The sequence below is a fragment of the Cyprinodon tularosa genome, unplaced genomic scaffold (genome assembly GCF_016077235.1).
Source record: "Cyprinodon tularosa strain WSP-4 unplaced genomic scaffold, ASM1607723v1 ctg27, whole genome shotgun sequence".
NCBI lineage: Eukaryota > Metazoa > Chordata > Actinopteri > Cyprinodontiformes > Cyprinodontidae > Cyprinodon > Cyprinodon tularosa.
The window spans coordinates 929,775-948,288 of record NW_024038974.1 but is presented as its reverse complement, the minus strand read 5'-3'; the positions used below and the strand labels follow the sequence as shown (position 1 = coordinate 948,288).

Here is an 18,514-nt window from a genome sequence, read left to right as displayed (position 1 = left end):
CTCTCACGTTCAGCACTTCCTTATTTTAGACAATGGGCAGGTTCACAAGGAAAAAGGCAGTGAACTATGAAACAGGTAGTTAAAGATTGGCAGACTGCGATGTGTGGTATGTTTTCCTTTAAGAGGTATTTTTTCAAATACTTTGGATTAAAATGATGAAACCATTTTTTGTGCTTTAGTTTTATTGAAAAAAAAAAAAAAAAACAGGTTTCCAGAGATTTGACAACAAGTTGCTTTAAAGCAAAAATGAGTTAATTGTCCATCGATTTAACCTTCTTCTGAACAATCGTCTGGATCAACCCAACACTCTTTACAACACTAACAAAAGAAAACCTACAATAATCCAAGAGGAGCTTTAGCAGGAGGATCTTGAAGGGGCAGCCAGTCCTGCAACAGGAATAAGAATAAAAGAAATCCATTACACTGTCTAAATCAGGAAACAACTTCCTCCTTCAAACGTCTGAACAATGACGAGAAACTGCACCTTTGCCTTGTTGGAGAATCATGGTGCACCTGAGGCGGTTTTTTGAATCTGCTCTTTGAGGATGAGGATGCTCTGTCGCTGCTCTGGGGGCAGCATGGCGATCTGTTCTGGGGTCAGCTGCAGGACCTGCATGATCAGCGCAGCCTGGAAGGAGGAGGGAAGAAGATGAGTAAAGATAACTCGTATGGGAGCGGATGGAAAACATCAGCAGGAGAGAAAATGAAGCCCACCTTCTCCTGATCCTGTGTGGAGACCTGAGCCTGGCCTGGACTGAAACCTCCTCCAGATGTGGGGACCCCGGAAACACCTGGACCCTGCATGACGAGTCCATTTCAGCACAAGCTCAGCTCACTAATTGTTTAATTACCTTTTTCACATGCTTCTACATCTCTTTGTTCAATTACCAGCTACATTCTGATATCACCAGTTATAAAAGAGTAAGAAGTAAACAAAAGGGATGCTACACAAATAATGTTACCACAGAAACTAAAACATGCATTTCCTTCAGGGATATAGAGAAAATGCCGAAGATGATTATCTTCAACTGGAATAAAATCTGAAAAATAACTACAGAGCTTAAAACCATGCTGAGCAGCAGGATCATAAGATCAGCTGGTTAGTTTTTAATGTTCAAGTTAGGTAGCATGCTAACTTTAGCTAACATGCTAACAAATACAAGAACAGTACAATGACTCTGCCGTTTGGGAGTGGGATGCTCCCAGAAAAAACATACATGGGTTTCAGTACTAAGCGTCATCATAGTATGTTTACTAAAAAAGTACAACTTAAATCTACCAAAAATAAATAAAAAAAATAAAAATTATCTTTTTAATTTATAGTTTGTAAGAAACTGTATTAGTTTCAAACATGCGACATAACCTTTCTGTTTTAACACCAGGACAAACAACTTCTATTATATATTTTTCAGAGTTTGTTTGATTCCAAAAAGGGAAATATATATATATATATATATATATATATATATATATATATATATATATATATATATATATATTATTTTTTTATCAAAAAGATAAATAGTTTTATATACATTTTTTTTTATCTACTATGCCTAGCTAAAGTAGCTAGTTTAGCATCTGCACCGTAAAAGGTCCTTAGTGAATACAATGAATATAAAACACCGCCCACTGACCTGCAGGCCACAGAAAATGTCATTAAATCTACAAGTGGCATCTATTCTCCTACATCTATGCTACAAGCAGAAGGTTAGTCTATACTAGATTGTAGTTTTATAATTACTACTGGTGAAAGGAAGAATTAGTAAACATTTAGGATTGTGGCTGTTAAAAGTTGATTAATGAATTATTTCAGGGGGAATGCTCCAAACCAAACAGCTGATAGATATAAAGTTACCGCTCTTGCAGGTGGAGGAGCGTTTGGACCCATGGTATGAGGGACGGGGCCTTGCATTCCAGGCACAATGGGAACCCTCTGTCCCGTTACCGGCCCGCGAGTGTCCATTGCCCTCGGATCGCGGCCTGAGGATGAAACGTTTTAGGTAAATACAGTAAATGCAGCTCAATCAACAGCTGGTCAGCTACAACATTCGGTTTATTTATTTTCTCAAACTGTGATACCTCTGGGTTCCATTGGCGGGCCGCGTGGCTCCATCATCGGGGGTCCTCGTGGGTCAACCATCATGGTTCTCTGTTCAGGCATCGGGGGCCCTCTCATTTCAGGCGGTGGTCCTCCTCCCATTTGTGGTATATGTATGGGCGGGGCTTGGTGAGGCGGTGGAGCCGCCATGTAGGCCCGACTAAACACAAACACAGTTTCCACACCATGACTGGCAGTTTGTTTTGAAACTGAAAGCAATTTTAAGCAGCCAGGTATGGGAAATAAGTGAAGTTTTCAGGGTCACAAAACAGTAAAAAAAAAAAACCTCAGCAGTTTACAAAAATTAAAACACTTCCAGACTTGAGCTACATTTTCACCAACATGAGCAGTTTCCTAATTTTTTTTTTTCGTTTGACCTTCTCAGCAGATAGGAGCACAGTATTTTACAAGGAAAGAAAAAAGATGTTTTTATACGTTCAAAGCTAAAGATTTGTATAATTTCTCAGGTATTCATGTGGAATAGGTGAAGATTTCGTGGCTCTGGCTGAGTATAAAAACACCACAGAATACCTGTTTTTGTTTTGTTTATGTGAAACCTATTTGTCTCTTTCTTAACAGGGTTAACCTCCCTTTTCTGCTGATCTGTTCTTCATAATCTAGGGAATGATTAAACCTCCAGTTAATATGAAAACATTCTGATCGACTTGATGAGACGTTGCTCTGATCCACCTGCATAATTACCGGCTAGGGATGCCCTGATCAGACATCGATCTGTCAGATATCAGCCAGAAAATGAATCTTAGAATCTGTCATCCTGCATCTAAGATCTTGATATTATCAAGTTGATACAAACGCTGATCTCTTTCTGAAAGTCTCACTCTGCCTTCTGTCAGCAAGCTGACCAGCAGTGAGTAGAAACAGGTTGGGGAGGAGCAGCAGTGTTAGTCCATGCTGTATGCTCACTCTCACACAGCGACTTTACTACAGTAGTTTTAAAACCTCACTGGACCTTAAATGTACTGGAAGCCAGAGTGACCCTACCGTTTTAGAAGTGCTCAACCAGCAACATGAGGTGGGTTGACTCAGAAAAAAATAGTTTAACAAAACAATACGATGATCTGGTTTCTATGATGTAATGGACCGAATAGGTGCAGACAAGGAATTCACCTTTACCGGGTGCGACTCCATTGTCAAGTATACTTTTAAAGCCACGAGTATTCACAAACTAATCCAACTTTATTTGTGATATCAAAACAATGAAGTTAATCTTAGCTGCAGCAGTCAGTGGGTGCTACCTTCATGTGGGAGAAACAAATCCCCCTTTACTGCATCTCAGCTTTACTGGATCAGAGGTTAGACTGTCTTTCTTTGCCTGGAGTTCTGATATCTGCAAGTACTGAAATATAGGTGCTTGTACTCATACTTAGTTTTAAGAAATCTGGCATTGGTGGCCCCTCAGGTGCAGAATGGAATTTTTTGTTTAATTACCAGTAAGATCAAATGGTGGGTTGGGCTTTGTTAATCTACCCCTTTCAAACCAAAGCCCCTGCTGCTTTCTCTGGTTAATGACAGGACTCCTACAATCTGCGGCTGCTCTTTCCACAGGACTAAGTGATGTTCTTACTTGGGGTCAATAACTTCTCCCGTGACAGACAGTAGAGTTCCTCCTCTGGGATCATTGGGACCGTCGCCCAGCAGCCCTCTGGGTGGGATACCGCCTGGTCCTGAGCAAAGGAAAATAATTCAACATTTTTAAAAAAGTGTCATGAGTAATCAGACATGGACTGACATGCGTAAAAGTGTTGGCTTCGACCTTTAAAACCAAGTAAGTAGACATTTTAGGGTGCGTGAAAACAGGTTTTCCTTCTATATGCAAATTAAGATTCCAAGTTCTTATGTGTAAAAAAAAAAAAAAAGGCAACCCAAAATAACCATGTCAGGACAACAGGCTGTAGCATTTCATTTGAACTAAAGTCATTTTAAAACCAACAGGCGTGCAAATAAGATCAAGAAGTGAGAATTTTCCCCTGCATTGTATATGAAATGAACGAGGACCTGGTTTATTTTGCAAAAACACATCCGGCCTAATCATCTTCTTTGACAATCTCCTACATACCTCCATGTTATAGAATCCTATAAATAAAACGTAATCAGTCAAAGTGTTCCTGTTTGATCGACCTCTTCTGCAATAGTCTCCCTTTCACTGTGATTAATGTTTACATTTGTCTCTTTGATCCTGGAAAAAAACTAACTCTAAAGGTAAAGAAAAATCTCTTTGTTTTGTGGTGAAAGGGGTTGACTTTAGCTAAGCTAGTTAACAGTAAAGAAAGAAGCATTCAAAGGAAAATTAATAGACGTAAAAAGCTCTGGCTGCTGGTGTCAGCTTGGCGTAACATGTCAGGAACAATCAGTGGAAACACGACGTGTCCACCACTCTAAAAAAACTAAATTCTCTAAATTCAGTCTGCTTGGAGCTGCAAAAAAATCCACATAACATGTTAATGGTAGCTATATGATTCATCTCATTTGATTAAAAAGCTCAAAAAAGACAGCCTTTTAGCTGAACAAGCAACAAAACCCAGAGTTACATCCTGAGAACAGACATCGCAGACCAGGCCCACAGCACCATGGATAAAAAAAACCATTCAACAGAGAACACTGAAGGGAATAACACTTGCTACTAGTATTTATGCTTCTCAAGTTGTCTTTTGGGAAATACATGTGTGCATTTATACATATTTTACTCTCTTGTGGAGAGGATTGTATAACCTGTTAAACAAAAGCAACAGCAATGATGATAAAGATAAAGCAAACAGAGCTCTGGTATCAGAATCTACAGATATCCAAATCCAACCATTGGATCAGAAGTGAAAAGATGTGGCTCCGTCCATCCCTATTTTATTAAACTTTTAGGTGCTCAGTAATTAGCTACACTGCTGGATGGTTAGAAATTTACAAAAACGTTGTAAATCAGCCACAAAATCTGATTCCTCCAAACAACTAAGAAAACGTCAGCACTAAAAAAAGCTGTTTATTTTTCTCTGCATGATATGATAGGCAGGAAAAACCAAGAAATAAGAGGCTAAACTGTATAGATCTGCTGCTTTTCCACGTACATTTCAGTTAATTTACATAACAGCATGCAGTGTATTTAAAACGACGAAGAATGTGAAAAGTAGGTAAGATAAGAAACGTAACGTTTAAAGCCTCCAAGTGGCACAGCTTTCATAAAAAGACAAAGAAACAGCCAAATCCTGAAAAAATGACAAAGTTTGCAGGATTATTGATTAAAACAAATAAAAAACTTTTTTCCGATCATAATGGTGATTATCAGGGGCGATTTTGGCATCAGAGAGGCGTCTGTCAAGGCATGATACATTTCATTGTTTTCTACATATTTTCAGCACCTTTTACCAATTACTGACTCCATCACTCACTGATGCATTGTATATGAGACTTTTGCCAAATACCCGTCAATCAAAGCAGAAATTAGCTTTTTTTTTTTTTTTCTCTTCGGAGAAGAATATTTAAACTGTTCTAGGTTTTGAACCACTTTTCATGAAAAGTCGGTAGCAGAACAGTTCCATTTAGGACCAGTAGTCTTCTCCCTTAAATCAAAAAGCAGATTCTGATCTCCGTCTTCTCTTTCCCTTCTCTGTCTCATCTCCCTGTTCTTTTTTTCTTGTAAAGTGAAATTAAGCATTCAGTAAAGCATATAGATGATTAAGAAAATGTAATAAAGATGTCCTGTTTAAACAGAATTCCTCTGATATCTGCTCCTGGAAAGGATTTAACATGGAGCAATTACATCCATGAAACACGTAAAATGATTTACTGACTGAAAGGTTTCTCTTTCTTAGCTTAATGACAGCTGTTTGCAGTGTCACTACTCCCATGGTTTTCTTACCTGGTTTTTCCTGACCTGGCACTTTGCACACACCTTGCTCTCTTTCCTGTAATGCACCTCTCCCTCTTTGAACTGGCAATCATTAAAATGATTGTATTCAACTAGATTAATATAGAAAGTTGTGCTTGACTGTTTAGATACACTCCCATTAAAAAAGCCCAAATTCACACCTATAATTCTAATAATAAACTGATTAAAGGATAATTAGAAATGTACTAAATTATGATTTAGTAAACTGAAAATTGATTTGGAATTGTGGTTTTAAAAATAATAATAAAAAATATATATATTCCCCAGACATGTTTGTGCACCTTACTCTGAACATTTCACCAACAATCAACAGGTGCAGAAATGTGACTGAACATTTCAGAAACCTCAGCGACTCCCCATTACTAAGGGGTGGATCTGTTCTTTCCGTTCAATTCGCATGTTTTCTAAGCCATACCAAGGTGTTGCTGGGCTAGTCTTTAAGCCTGGAACTCAACACTAATCCAGACATTTTGAATTGAAAAAGCTTCCTGGAATTAGAAACGTCATCAAACTTGGAAAACAAACTTTTTTTGGAAATATTTCAGAAAGCACCTGATTGCAGTGATTCCCTCAAAGTATTGCTCAACATTTCAGTTTAGGAGCCCGGGCATGCATATATATTTTTTATGTTTAATAACAATATCTCTGTGGAACCATAATTCATAAATTAACATGATTTTCATAGAATTGTTATCCATTATTTTTGTCAATGTCAACTTACTCCATTGGCAGCTTATACATAAAGAATTATAATGAATGAAGGAATCTCTCTGCTGCTGTAAGCCCATATCCAAACAGATAGAGATATTATCATTAATATAGGCTACTCTTAGTGGGATCTGGCTTTATTTTTTGTTAAAAAATAAATAAAAATAAAATCTGATCTCCATGATGAGGCTGTCTGCATACAGACGTGCACACAGCAGGATTTATAATGTCAAAGGGTATCCAGTTAGTTTGTCATTATAAGCACCTTAGCTTTAATAAACACCAGCGTATGACCGCAGCAAGCTTCTCTCACTCCAGCTTAAACAGGACAATGATACTGAACACCTGTAACATTAGCTAACCTCTCCCAGAGAGTTAACCAAGTTTTAGTGCAGCAAACACTAGGACTGCTTATAAGAAGAATAATAATAATGTGTTGGTATTAAGCATTTTTTAAGGTATCCTGGTTAAGGTCAGACACTCTCATCACTAATGCTGTTCAACCCCTTTTAAACCAAGTGCTGTATCGTTTTCATGCTTTTTTTTGGTATAGTATTAAAGGGGAACGTCGTTATTACATCATGTTCTACTACCATATGAGTTTTGAGTCATTTGGAGCCTCTCTGAAGATATTTGGTTAGGTTATATCCAAGTAACGTCTTCCTATGGGCAAACGACTGGAAGGCACAAACTAAACTGTTCATAATTTATCATTTATGGTACGCCAGCATTCATAACATGTAGGAGAATCACTTCCCCCAGACATCTATACGGTTATATTTTTTAGATTCATATCTTTTAAAAACGAAGCAGCGCGTGTATGAGGTCATCAGCGCGTGCCCAGCTACCATTCATCCATCCTGTCCGCTGAACTGCTGCTAGTTTTACTCACATGCCTGGAAGATGTCTAGTGCTACTACCACAGATGATCTCGCTCTCGAAATAGAATTAAACGATTCAGATTAGCTCGCCGAATGAATAGAAGGGGTGGAGCGTAGCCGCCTGTGGCCTGGGCTGCCTGTCACAACTCCAGTCCAGCGCGCGGATGACGTCATACACGCACCGCTTTGTTTTTAAAAATATAAATATAAAAAATATAACAGCGGATGTCTGGGGGACAGTGATTTGCCTTCATGTTATGAACGCTGGCGTACCATAAAGAATAAATTATGAACGGTTTAGTTTGTGCCTTCAAGTCGTTTGCCCATAGGAAGACGTTACTTGGATATAACCTACCGGAATATCTTCAGAACGGCTCCAAATGACACAAAACTCATATAGGTGAGCAGAACATGATGTAATAACATAAAATCAAGGGCCCAATGTAAAAAAAACAGCGTTCCCCTTTTAAAAGTGAAGTACTGTATAAAAACAACTAGGATTTAAGGGGTGCTTTTATTTAATTGAAGAGCTAAATACAGCTATGGTTTGGCTGATTCTGTCCTTAAGCTGGCCACTGCAGCCATCTGGTGGACAGAAACTTTAAATATCACCAACCATAGGGTTTTAAAGATAATCTCCAGCGTTAGTGTATAAAAATTTTGTGGCTTCTTGTTTGTTTGCAGCCCTTTTTTGTAGACATTTAGTGTTAGTCATCTTTGCTACATAAACTTCACATTTGAAATACATTTCAACGACAAAACAGTGCATTCAACCATAACTATCCTCAGGTGAATGTTACAATAATCCAAAAGCCCCTCTGAGTTTTGTGAGAGTTTTAACTCTGCATTTTTACACACCTAGCCTCACCCTCATGACAAGGCAATTTTTGCTGAAGTTATCACCGCACTCTAACACTCCTCTCTGTTTGAAAGCAGATGTGATAAGCACCCTCAGGTTTCTCTGTGCAATAGCAAAAGGCAGACATTTGAAAGAAGCAGACATGCAGGCAAAAAAGGGGGGGAATATCACAAAAAAGTCACAGATTGCACTCTATCTGGATAGCATCTTTCTGAACTGTCGGGGGAATCGAGGGGTAGCAGTGATACCTTGAGGCCGCTCGATAGCAGCGGGTCCAGCTGATCCTGTGGGGGGACTCTGGAGGTTTCCTGAGCCAGCATTAAAGTAAAAAAGAACAGGAGACAAGACTCAAGAGAGAGAAGCGGCATTTTGGGGCTAATCACCAAAAAAAAAAAAAAAAAAGGAAATACGGCAGAGGGACAGATTACCTTCTAAATGGAGGCACGTGAAATGTGCAACATCAGAGCGCGTAAACAAAACAAACACTGAACATTTCTGTGGCAAAGAGCCTAAGGTTATCCGACAACATTAGCAGAGGGTTTGGTGACACCTTGTGAGCTTTGGGAGCCATGACAGGCGCAACGCTTCATAAGTATCCAGACATAAGGGGTTGGATTTTCTTTACATGCAGGCAGATCGAATTAAACTGTTCTATGAGTCTATATATAGAAACTTCTCATTTAATTAGACTTTTATTGCAGAAATTCTTTGGAAACTTGTTTAGTATGGTGAGTTGTACAGAAACAGACATTTTTAATGTCATAAAAAAAATAAAACCGGATTGATCTACATAAAAAAAATGTAATGTTTCAGGCTGATTTCCAAGTATTATTATTATTAATAATTGAACTTTAATAATCTCACACTGTAGGAATTCACCTCTGAATTTAACCCATCCCCTTGGGGAGCAGTGGGCTGCCATTGTGCGGCGCCCGGGGAGCAGTGTGGGGGTTAAGGGTCTTTGCTCAGAGTTGCAGTCTGTGGGAGTGGGACTTGAACTCAGAACCTCTGGGAGCCAGTCACAATGCCTTATCCACTAGGCCACCACAGGCTTTTATTGTCATTTTGATACACTCCCCTAAAGATTACATAAAGAAATTAAATCTCATCTCCACGGTGAAGGCACTGGATTGGGAAATATTTCCAAATAAGGGAAAAATCTAGGAGGCGGACATTTCTTTCCGTTTTGAACAATCCTAAGGTTGTAGCCTTCCTGGATAAGTTATAGTAGGGGAGTCCAGATACAACTTTTTTCATTTCTGATACGATACAGATAATTAAGACTATTGACCCCATACAACATCAGCATGGATAATACATATTATAAAATAATACATATTATTTTATAGAGTTGAATGATAAAAAAGGCCTGATTAAGGGATATTTCTCAAACCGAGAACAATACTTAAAAACATCCGACTCATTTCTTATTCACCAAAGAGTCATATTCATTTTAAACAACAGCAGAAATTTTTAATTTATATTTTTTTTCTAATATCGGTTGTTTTAGATGCAGGCCAATTTTTCCTGATATTCACTTTTTGGCAGATATCGGACAGATTTCAGTATTGAATCAGGGCAGGCCTGGTTCATAGCGTTAAAAACCATTTCCTCCTGTACGCCTTCTGCAGGAGCTCACTTCAGAGGACTTAAGTTTATTAGTGAGCAGGCTTTAGTTTTAAGAGGTCATTTCATTGTTTTTTTTCTTGTAAATCTAATTTAGTCCTAATGCTGTTTATCTCTAGCCTCTTATGTTTCCATGACAACAGCCTTGGCGCCTAAAAACCATAGCTTTGCTTGTATACATACTTGAATGCAAAATGTCACCAAACTACATATTTATGCATCTGAGAAGAGACTGCTGTCTCTGATCCACGCCGCATTTCAAACCCACCTCTGAAAAAAGGCTGATCCCAGGAATTGTAATCCAGGTGTTTTTTTTTTTATATTAATAATTGTGGTTGAGTTCAAGAAGGTCAATTAGGATTAACGAATCAATTTCTATTTGAGGTGATATTTTCAAGATGGTTCTTATAAGTTCATTCATATAATGCTAGCGAAATTTAGAACACCTGTCGATGTTCTTCAATGTGAAACATCAAACTCACCTCTTCTTTACGTGACATCACAGTAAATGGCAAAATCAGCAAGCCATGATATCAAAAGATAATTTTTGATCTTTAAAACTCATGTCTTCTGAAGCCTGGTGGTTTATCTGCTTAAACAATAACATTTGGTGGTGGCAGTATTATGCTGTGTGGGTGTTTTGCAAGAGCGACTGGTGGACTTCTCAAACTAGAGGAACAAAAAGGGTGAAATATTGAAGGAATGTTTCAAAACATCAGGTTGGACACAGAGGGATCTTTTCAACAGTCAATGACCCTAACCAGTTACCACAGAACTAAATTTGTTCCTAAAGTTCACAGGATTGAGGGTTTTTTTCTAGTGGTCCTCAGGGAAAAACAAAACAGAACCTCTGTCAGCAGGAACAGGCTAAAGTTTAAGCAAACTGTTGGGAGAAGTTACTGGAAGGATAAACTTTTAAAGGCAATGCTACTTAATACAAAGGAAATATTCATAAAACTACCTAAATATCCAATCTAAACACACATTAGGTTTGTTCTGAGCAAATGGAAATAATTATGGCGATTCTAAATTACGTAAAAAAGGGGAGAGGTTTAGTCTGATTTAATGTAAAAAAGAAAATATACCTTTTTTATACAACGTAATTAAATATAAGTACAATAACAGACCTGAAAAAATTTTTCAAACATTGTATTTTCAAATTTGGCGCAAAAAAACTCCAAAACAAAACAAAGAAAAGAAATGAAGAAAAGCATAGTTTGGGGACATTTCACACCAATAGTTTTTAGTTGTGTACATGATTTAGTTTCTTTTGATGCAGAAAGAAATACAAACCAAAAACAAAGACAAAGTAAAAACTCAAAACAAACTCAAACTTTTTACTAGTGTTGCACCGATACCAGTATGGGACGGGGCCCCAATCCAGCACTAAAATGGTGGTATCGGTATCACTTTGCATTAGTCTTTTTCCTGCTTGAAAAAAGTAGGCAGCAGCTTGAGAAAGCCATAATGGCAATTATTTTACATCCAAGTAGTAGCAGTTCTTCATATATACACACACATCAATTTCAAACGGATGGTGTCGATATCAGTTAATACTGCACAGCCAGGTATCGGGCCAAAAAATAGCATTGGCGTAACACTACATTTTACTAATAAATCCAGGAGAACATTCATTGTTCAGACCAGTCTGGGATGTTAACACAGAACAGGGATGCTGTGCTCTGAGCTAGTAGAAAACACAACATTTTTACTCCATCCCGTTGGTTCTTTGGACCATGTCAGCCAAACTGATCAGAGGAGCTGACTGAATGATATAACTCTAGAAAGCTGCATACAGTTTTATAATTAATGATGTGCAGGATTTCATCTGTGTACTCAAGGGTATCCCACAATGCAACGCTTAAGCTAAATGACTCTGGGAAGGCATTTAGCTCAAGCCTGGTGGCTGATCGAGGTCTGATCACAACCAAACCATAAACGACCTGTTGTATCGTTTGTTTGGAACTGTACAGAGTTAATGATTGATTACCTGGAGGTCCAACTGGTCCTGGTCCAGGTCCGGGTCCTGGTCCTGGTACAGGCATTGGTCCAGGGACGACACCCATGTTGGCAGGCTGCATCATCGAAGGCGCTCCATTGATGTGCATGCCAGGCTGATAATTAAACCAATACAAAGGATCTGACATTACAACGTGTTCATTTTAACTTTTAATTTGATTTCCTCTCATGTTCAACTTTAAGAAACATAATTAGATTGTTTATGGTGACTTGGTGAGATCGATTTAATGACTTACGGACAGTGATTGTTTGTTTTTTGTTTTTAATTCAAAAACTTGAACCCAACTTAAATCCCAGATATCAGAGTAAAGCTTGAACAGGAGTGACATGGATCTGCGTTTAGCTTACCCCAGGCTGTGGCTGCGACACCTGGACATTGGGCTGTGCAGGAGGGTTGACTGGGGGTGCTGCTCCAACCGGAGCACTGGGAACCAGAGGCTGGACTGCTGTTTGACGATGTAACATTTTCTGTGCAGAAATTAATACATTTTTTAATAAACAAAAATTTTATAAAATGCATATAAAAAATTATGTCTCTTTTTTGTGTATTGTAGTTATTCTGGAAATAATGGTGCTAATCTCTTGGTTCTCACCAAAGCGATCTCTGGGTCAACAATCCGCATTACGACCTGTGCCTGCAGCAGAGCGTAGGCCAGCTGCGGATTCTGCAGCAGCATGTTTCTCGCTTCCTGGGGACTGTTTTGTACACACAGCTGGGGGGAGAAAAGTGTTTTCATTTTTCAAATCATACTCTTTAATAATAGGATAACAAGTCTGGGTTACAGTTTAAGACAAATCTCCAAATCACAAATGCACCAAGTTACAGGTTCAGATGCATTTATTATGTCAACATTTTGGAAGTTTGGATCTGAGCACTACAGTATAAGGATCCATTTTCATTATATTGATGTCTAAGTTTTTATCCTTAGCTATGGGTGGAAAAATTGCAACAGCTGTCAGGCTTTAAATAGGGAGGACTGGACACAAATATTAAAAAAAATAAGAAAATAAGAAAATTAAATCTAGAAATAGTTTCTCCAACTCTTTTTTTAATAACTATCTTGACCTAGAAAAGATGAAAGGAACAATTAAAGAAAGCTTAATCTGTGGTTTCATCGTCTGAAACTCACACTTACTCATCAGACTATGGACCTGCCCAACAAAAACTTGGGTAGGCCAAAAGATTTCATTTCCTTCTTGAGATGAAAAATTTGCTGACCGTTTTCTTTTTTGTGGTTCATTTTGAAGCTGCTGCCACAGATGTAAACATAATGTCTCTGTTCTGTACAGCACAGGACTTGTAAAGCAATAATGAGCATCTAAATACTGTGCTAAGGCTAAAATCCTATAGAGACAGTAACTCTCTTAAGGATTAAGAAAACAAAATCCATCATTCATACTCTTGCAGATCATGTTTCACATAATTGAAGAACTAGTTCTTCAACAGTACAAAGTAAACAGAAGACAACGAGTGAATGGATGGATAAAACAACAAAAACTACAATCACACAAATAATATAAACCAACTGACCTTCATCTGTTTCATTAGTTCAAACATCTGCTCAGGTGGAAGACTTGCCACAGCTCTGCTGATGGATTCTGGAGCCTCCTCTGGCGAAACGCTGTCTCCATAAGGAGACTCAATAATGGGGGCTCCAGTTCCCAGGCCTGCGCAGGAGACCAAACTGTGCTTTTAACACAAAGGCATACATTATAACCACATCTACTTTACCAATGCAGTGACCTACTTTTAAGCTCTTCCTTGTTTTTTTCACTAGCAGCGTTGTCAACTCTGAGAGCCCGACCACTGAACTCTCTCCCATTCAGGTTCCTCATAGCGCTGAGGGCCGTCTCCTGGTCTTGGTACTCACAGAAGCCATATCCTTTTGGCTTCCCCGTTTCTCTGTCATACACTAACCTGAAAATTACAGGGAAAGTACAATCATAACATATAAAAAAAAGAAGGCGCATGTAAAAAAACAAAACAAAAAAACTTCTTTTAATTTATTTCGATTAATACAATTTTTTCAGAAATTCAACTTAAATTAACTCTGACAGATTCATTAAGTGTGAAACCTTCAATGCATTTATTTCAGTTAATTTTGATGCCTGTGGCTCAATCTTGCAAACGACCTCTAGATTTCTCAGTGGGGTTCAGATCCAGCAGGTCTGTAGACTAATAAATGATCTTTGAACCAAAGCTGCAACTAAAGATTATTTTTCAAATCGATTAATCTGTCGATTATTTCTTCTATTAATCAATTAATAATCAGATAGCCAAACATTCTGTAAAGAAGACTTTTAAAAAATTAAACTGGTGAAGCTAAAACTTTTCCAATTGTTTAAGCATATTGACAGATGAAATGTTAACATGTTTTCTTTTAACAATCTTGGTATAATTACTCCTCTAAGTGGGTTGCTGTGTCAGCTCAAGGCATATTTTAAAGTCTCTACACTCCAGCTAATGATTAATCGATCACTAAATTAGTTTACTGTTATCTCAACAATCGATTAATCCGATTAATTGTTTCAGCGCTACTTTGAACTCAGTTTTGTTACTTTTGGAAGTGTGGGCTGATTCCTAGTTATGTTGTAATTAAAATCAGCATCCTTAAGAGTTAAACTTAACAGCAGGGAGAAGCATTAATTGCTTTAAATGCCCTTGTTAGAGAGCTGAGTTGATGTTGATCCAACCAACAATCAGCACATAGGAGCTTTTCTCCAGGTCAAAATTAGATGAGGAGACTTCATGTTGCTTGAGGCCCCTTTCCATATTTCAACATTCTAGTAGGGTTTTTTTTTTTTGCAGTTATTTCCTGCTGGTTCTGTTTGTGCCAAGTAAAATATAAAATATATCACCAGAAGGACAACTCCACAGTCCTCATGGCTGTGTAGGCCAATGCATTTTTGTGTCAAATAATGCAATTTAATTTTATCTAAAATTGAATTGGTGAAATTATGTTCCTATTCCTTTGTTCATGTTTATAGGAATCTGTATCAAGCAAGCAAACAAACAATAATGGATGCAAATACGGTAACTAAGTTTTCTCGTCTACTTACCTGAAGCTGACAACAAGTCCGACTTCGGAAAATATATCTTTCAGCTGCTCTTCTGTGGCTTCATAAGGAATGTTTCCCACTAAAAAAAAGAATGTGTGTGTACAACAAGAAAAGATAATGTCTCCAATTATGAATCGTTTGTTGTTAGCGTCGTTTTGTTCCTCTGCTGTCTGGTTAAGCTATGAGGTCTACATACATTAGGTGCATTTTTATGTTAGCATTTCTTATTTTATACGTAAACTACTCCAACTGTTTCTAATAAAACCTAACTTACCGAACACTGATCGTAAAGACCGATCAACGGCTGGGTCTCTGTTCGCAGCAGCAGCAGCAGCCGCGGCCGCGGCGGCCACGGTAGCAGCAGCAACGTTCGCCATTTTGGGGACAGAAATGAATGAAACACCTCAGGAAGTCAGCAGGAGACAACATCCGGTTCGTAGAGGAGGCGCCGCGCTCAAACGCCACCAGCGCGACCTCTTTCGACCTCTTGAAAAATTTCACACACACACACACACACACACACAAAAAGCTCCGCGATAGTTTTAATTTATTTCATTAATAACTTTAGCGTAAACTCGGGCACCGAGGACTTTACAAAGATAACACCTCGTCGCGTGTCGTTAGGGACTTGTTGCCACGGTAACCGTTGCTTCTCCTTCTCGATTCTCTTCCTCTTTTTTAGCTCTGAGACAGAAAGATGACAGTGTGAAAGCTTTCAAAGTCATGTTCGTCCACCTGAACCGTAAACCAAGTGAGCTGGTCTATTTAGAAGATGCTTGTTTCCCCAACAGCAGATTAGGTCAGTATTTGTAATATTTTCTAATCTTTTTTAAGCAAAAAGTAGCCGTTAATAAATCAAGAGGCTGTTGCAGTCAGTCAGGTGTCTGCAACTATGATAAAGATACTGCCACCTCCAATTCATCTTTCATCTATCCATCAATTCATCCTCCATGATCTATCTATCTATCTATCTATCTATCTATCTATCTATCTATCTATCTATCTATCTATCTATCTATCTATCTATCTATCTATCTATCTATCTATCTATCCATCCATCCATCCATCCATCCATCCATCCATCCATCCATCCATCCATCCATCCATCCATCCATCCATCCATCCATCCATCCATCCATCCATCCATCCATCCATCCATTTGGTACATTGTATTTTTATAATATTATATAGTTTTGCTTTTTTTGGAATTTGCAGTTTGGTTCTGTTGTGTATAAGAGGGTTTTTTTATTGGTTGTGAAGGGAAGACTGTGGGATTTTTTTGTGTATATTTCTTACAAATTTAAACATCAGAAGCATTGCTTGCTTTTTTTGTTTATCCCCTTTCGTTTTGGTGTCCCTAAAAAAGGGCCCTATGAACTTAAAGGTCTCAGAACTAAATAAATTGGGAATCCAAGCCATGTCTTGAAAAGAATCTTTACAGACACCAACCCTGTTTGCCAAAGATAAATTCATTGGCAAAGATTTTAGTCACGGTGTGTCTAAATCTGGTAAAGACATCTCCCAAAAGACTTGTAGATCTTACTGGAGTTGAAGAGGGCTTTATGATGTGTTGTGTCAAGTGGGTGGCAAACAAATGCATGCCACAATTCAGATGTTTTGCGAAAGTATAATTTCCCCACGCTTCTTCACAACATCGCTTCTGTTCCTTTAGGCAGCACAACAGCAACTCACTCTGGCTGAAGCTAATTGCTGTTTTTTTTACCCATTAATGTAGATTTCCTGCTATGTTTGCGATTGGTGTTTTGTTTCATGTCCCAGTTTGTGTCAGGATTCAACTGACAGATGACATATTTTGGCTCAAAAATAGATTGCAATACAGAGGAGGTTATATCTGATTTAAGATTAGATTAGATTAGATGAGCATTGTTGACATAATGGCATAGTAATTAAAGAAGGTGCAAACAAGGAGGAAAAAGGTGCATTAAGAAGAATAAACAATATATATATATATACAGTATATCCAGGTATATACAGTATATCAAGATAATGACATGGTAATGACTATTTAGTACCCCTAGTACACACCTCTCTCTGCCACATTGTTTGGTAGCTGGTATAAGGGGTGTCTTCTAGTATGATTTGTTTAATTTAAGCATTGCATTCTGTATAAAGGCCAAACTGCATAACTTTGGCTTCATTTGTCCAATTAACATTGTTCCTGCATGTATATTCTTATCTTAGTTGAATTGTTCTGGGATTGAAATTAACATACTGAATGTAATCCACTGATATATTATAACTGGTGCTTCTTTATGGCTATTGTTTATGTTTCTCACCCTAGTTTTTATGTTAATAAACATCTATAGACCCACACTGGAAAACTGCCATAACCACTGCTTTACAGAGGGGGCCACGTTTGCTAATTTTGATCAAATGTATTTAAATGGCAGCAGCTGCTACTTTACTTCCTAGGTCCTGAAATGTTAAGAAATAAATATCAAGTCAGAGTGATAGACAGATGGGATCATGCAGATTCAAATGAATGCATGACGAAATTCAAAGGTCCAGCTAATGTATATTAAATTGAAAAAAATATATAGGCCAAATTGTGTTATTATTGCTGTAGTATACAGCAGATAGTAATTTAAGGATATTCTATATGCAAAGAAACTCAACAATTCCCTCTGAGCATTCCCTTGGCAACAAGACAGAACAAACACTATTTTAACAGGTAGGAACGTCTGGCAGAACCAGACTCAGACAGGGCAGCCATCTGCTGCGATAGGGGACTGCAAAAGGGGGGAAAAAAGCCTGGAAACACAACCACAAAAAACACTTAATGCTGTTAAAATTTGGTCATGCCTATAAAAGCATAATGAATATAACATTTTCTCTGGTGTCCACTCCATGTTGTAGGTATAGTAACGATGATTGCAATAGACTGGTTGAAAATATACATACTAGTGCAAACATGAGATATAGTTTATCTTAATAATTTTACATTCACAGCATGATTGTTATATCTTTTAGTTACTTTCATGAGTCTTATTAATTGTTAAACAGAGACTATTTTCTTTTAGGATAAAACACACAAAAATGTTTGGTTCCACTGGGGCTCGAACCCAGGACCTTCTGCGTGTAAAGCAGACGTGATAACCGCTACACTATGGAACCAGCTGTCAAACGCTTCGCAGTGGTACGAATTTGAACTCAAACATAGACCGTTTCATCATGTCGTTTTTCCTTCTTTTGTTTTAACGTGTGGCGGTAAAAACACCAAAAGTTGTCCTATCATCCCGGCTGCGACCCCTTCATATTTACTTCGCATGCTTGTTGACTCTGGCTGCTCCAGTCTTACACGCAGCTCAGAGCTGAGTCCTGCTGGGACGGTTAGCTTTTGT

At 38.1% G+C, this 18,514-nt stretch overlaps 1 protein-coding gene and 1 non-coding gene across 3 annotated transcripts; both read right to left on the bottom strand.

Moving 5' to 3' along the window:
- Positions 1–187: 187 nt before the first annotated feature.
- cstf2 (cleavage stimulation factor, 3' pre-RNA, subunit 2) lies at positions 188–15,568 on the bottom strand. 2 transcript variants are annotated; one of them, XM_038289550.1, is made up of 14 exons: positions 15,427–15,568; positions 15,153–15,231; positions 13,841–14,010; positions 13,624–13,760; positions 12,686–12,805; positions 12,441–12,560; positions 12,064–12,187; positions 8,696–8,755; positions 3,687–3,786; positions 2,083–2,261; positions 1,859–1,983; positions 715–798; positions 485–628; positions 188–387 (listed from the first exon to the last, which is right to left on the bottom strand). In XM_038289550.1, exons 1-13 carry the CDS (start codon positions 15,527–15,529, stop codon positions 503–505), a joined length of 1,527 nt encoding a protein of 508 aa, XP_038145478.1. In that variant the 5' UTR covers positions 15,530–15,568; the 3' UTR covers positions 188–387; positions 485–502. The 2 variants fall into 2 exon arrangements, with proteins under 2 accessions (XP_038145478.1, XP_038145479.1); XM_038289551.1 differs by lacking the exon at positions 8,696–8,755 and having other exon boundaries at positions 15,427–15,566.
- Positions 15,569–18,214: 2,646 nt separating this feature from the next.
- On the bottom strand, positions 18,215–18,287 carry trnav-uac. The gene has a single exon. It is a non-coding gene; the product is annotated as a tRNA-Val (tRNA).
- Between the last annotated feature and the right edge of the window lie 227 nt (positions 18,288–18,514).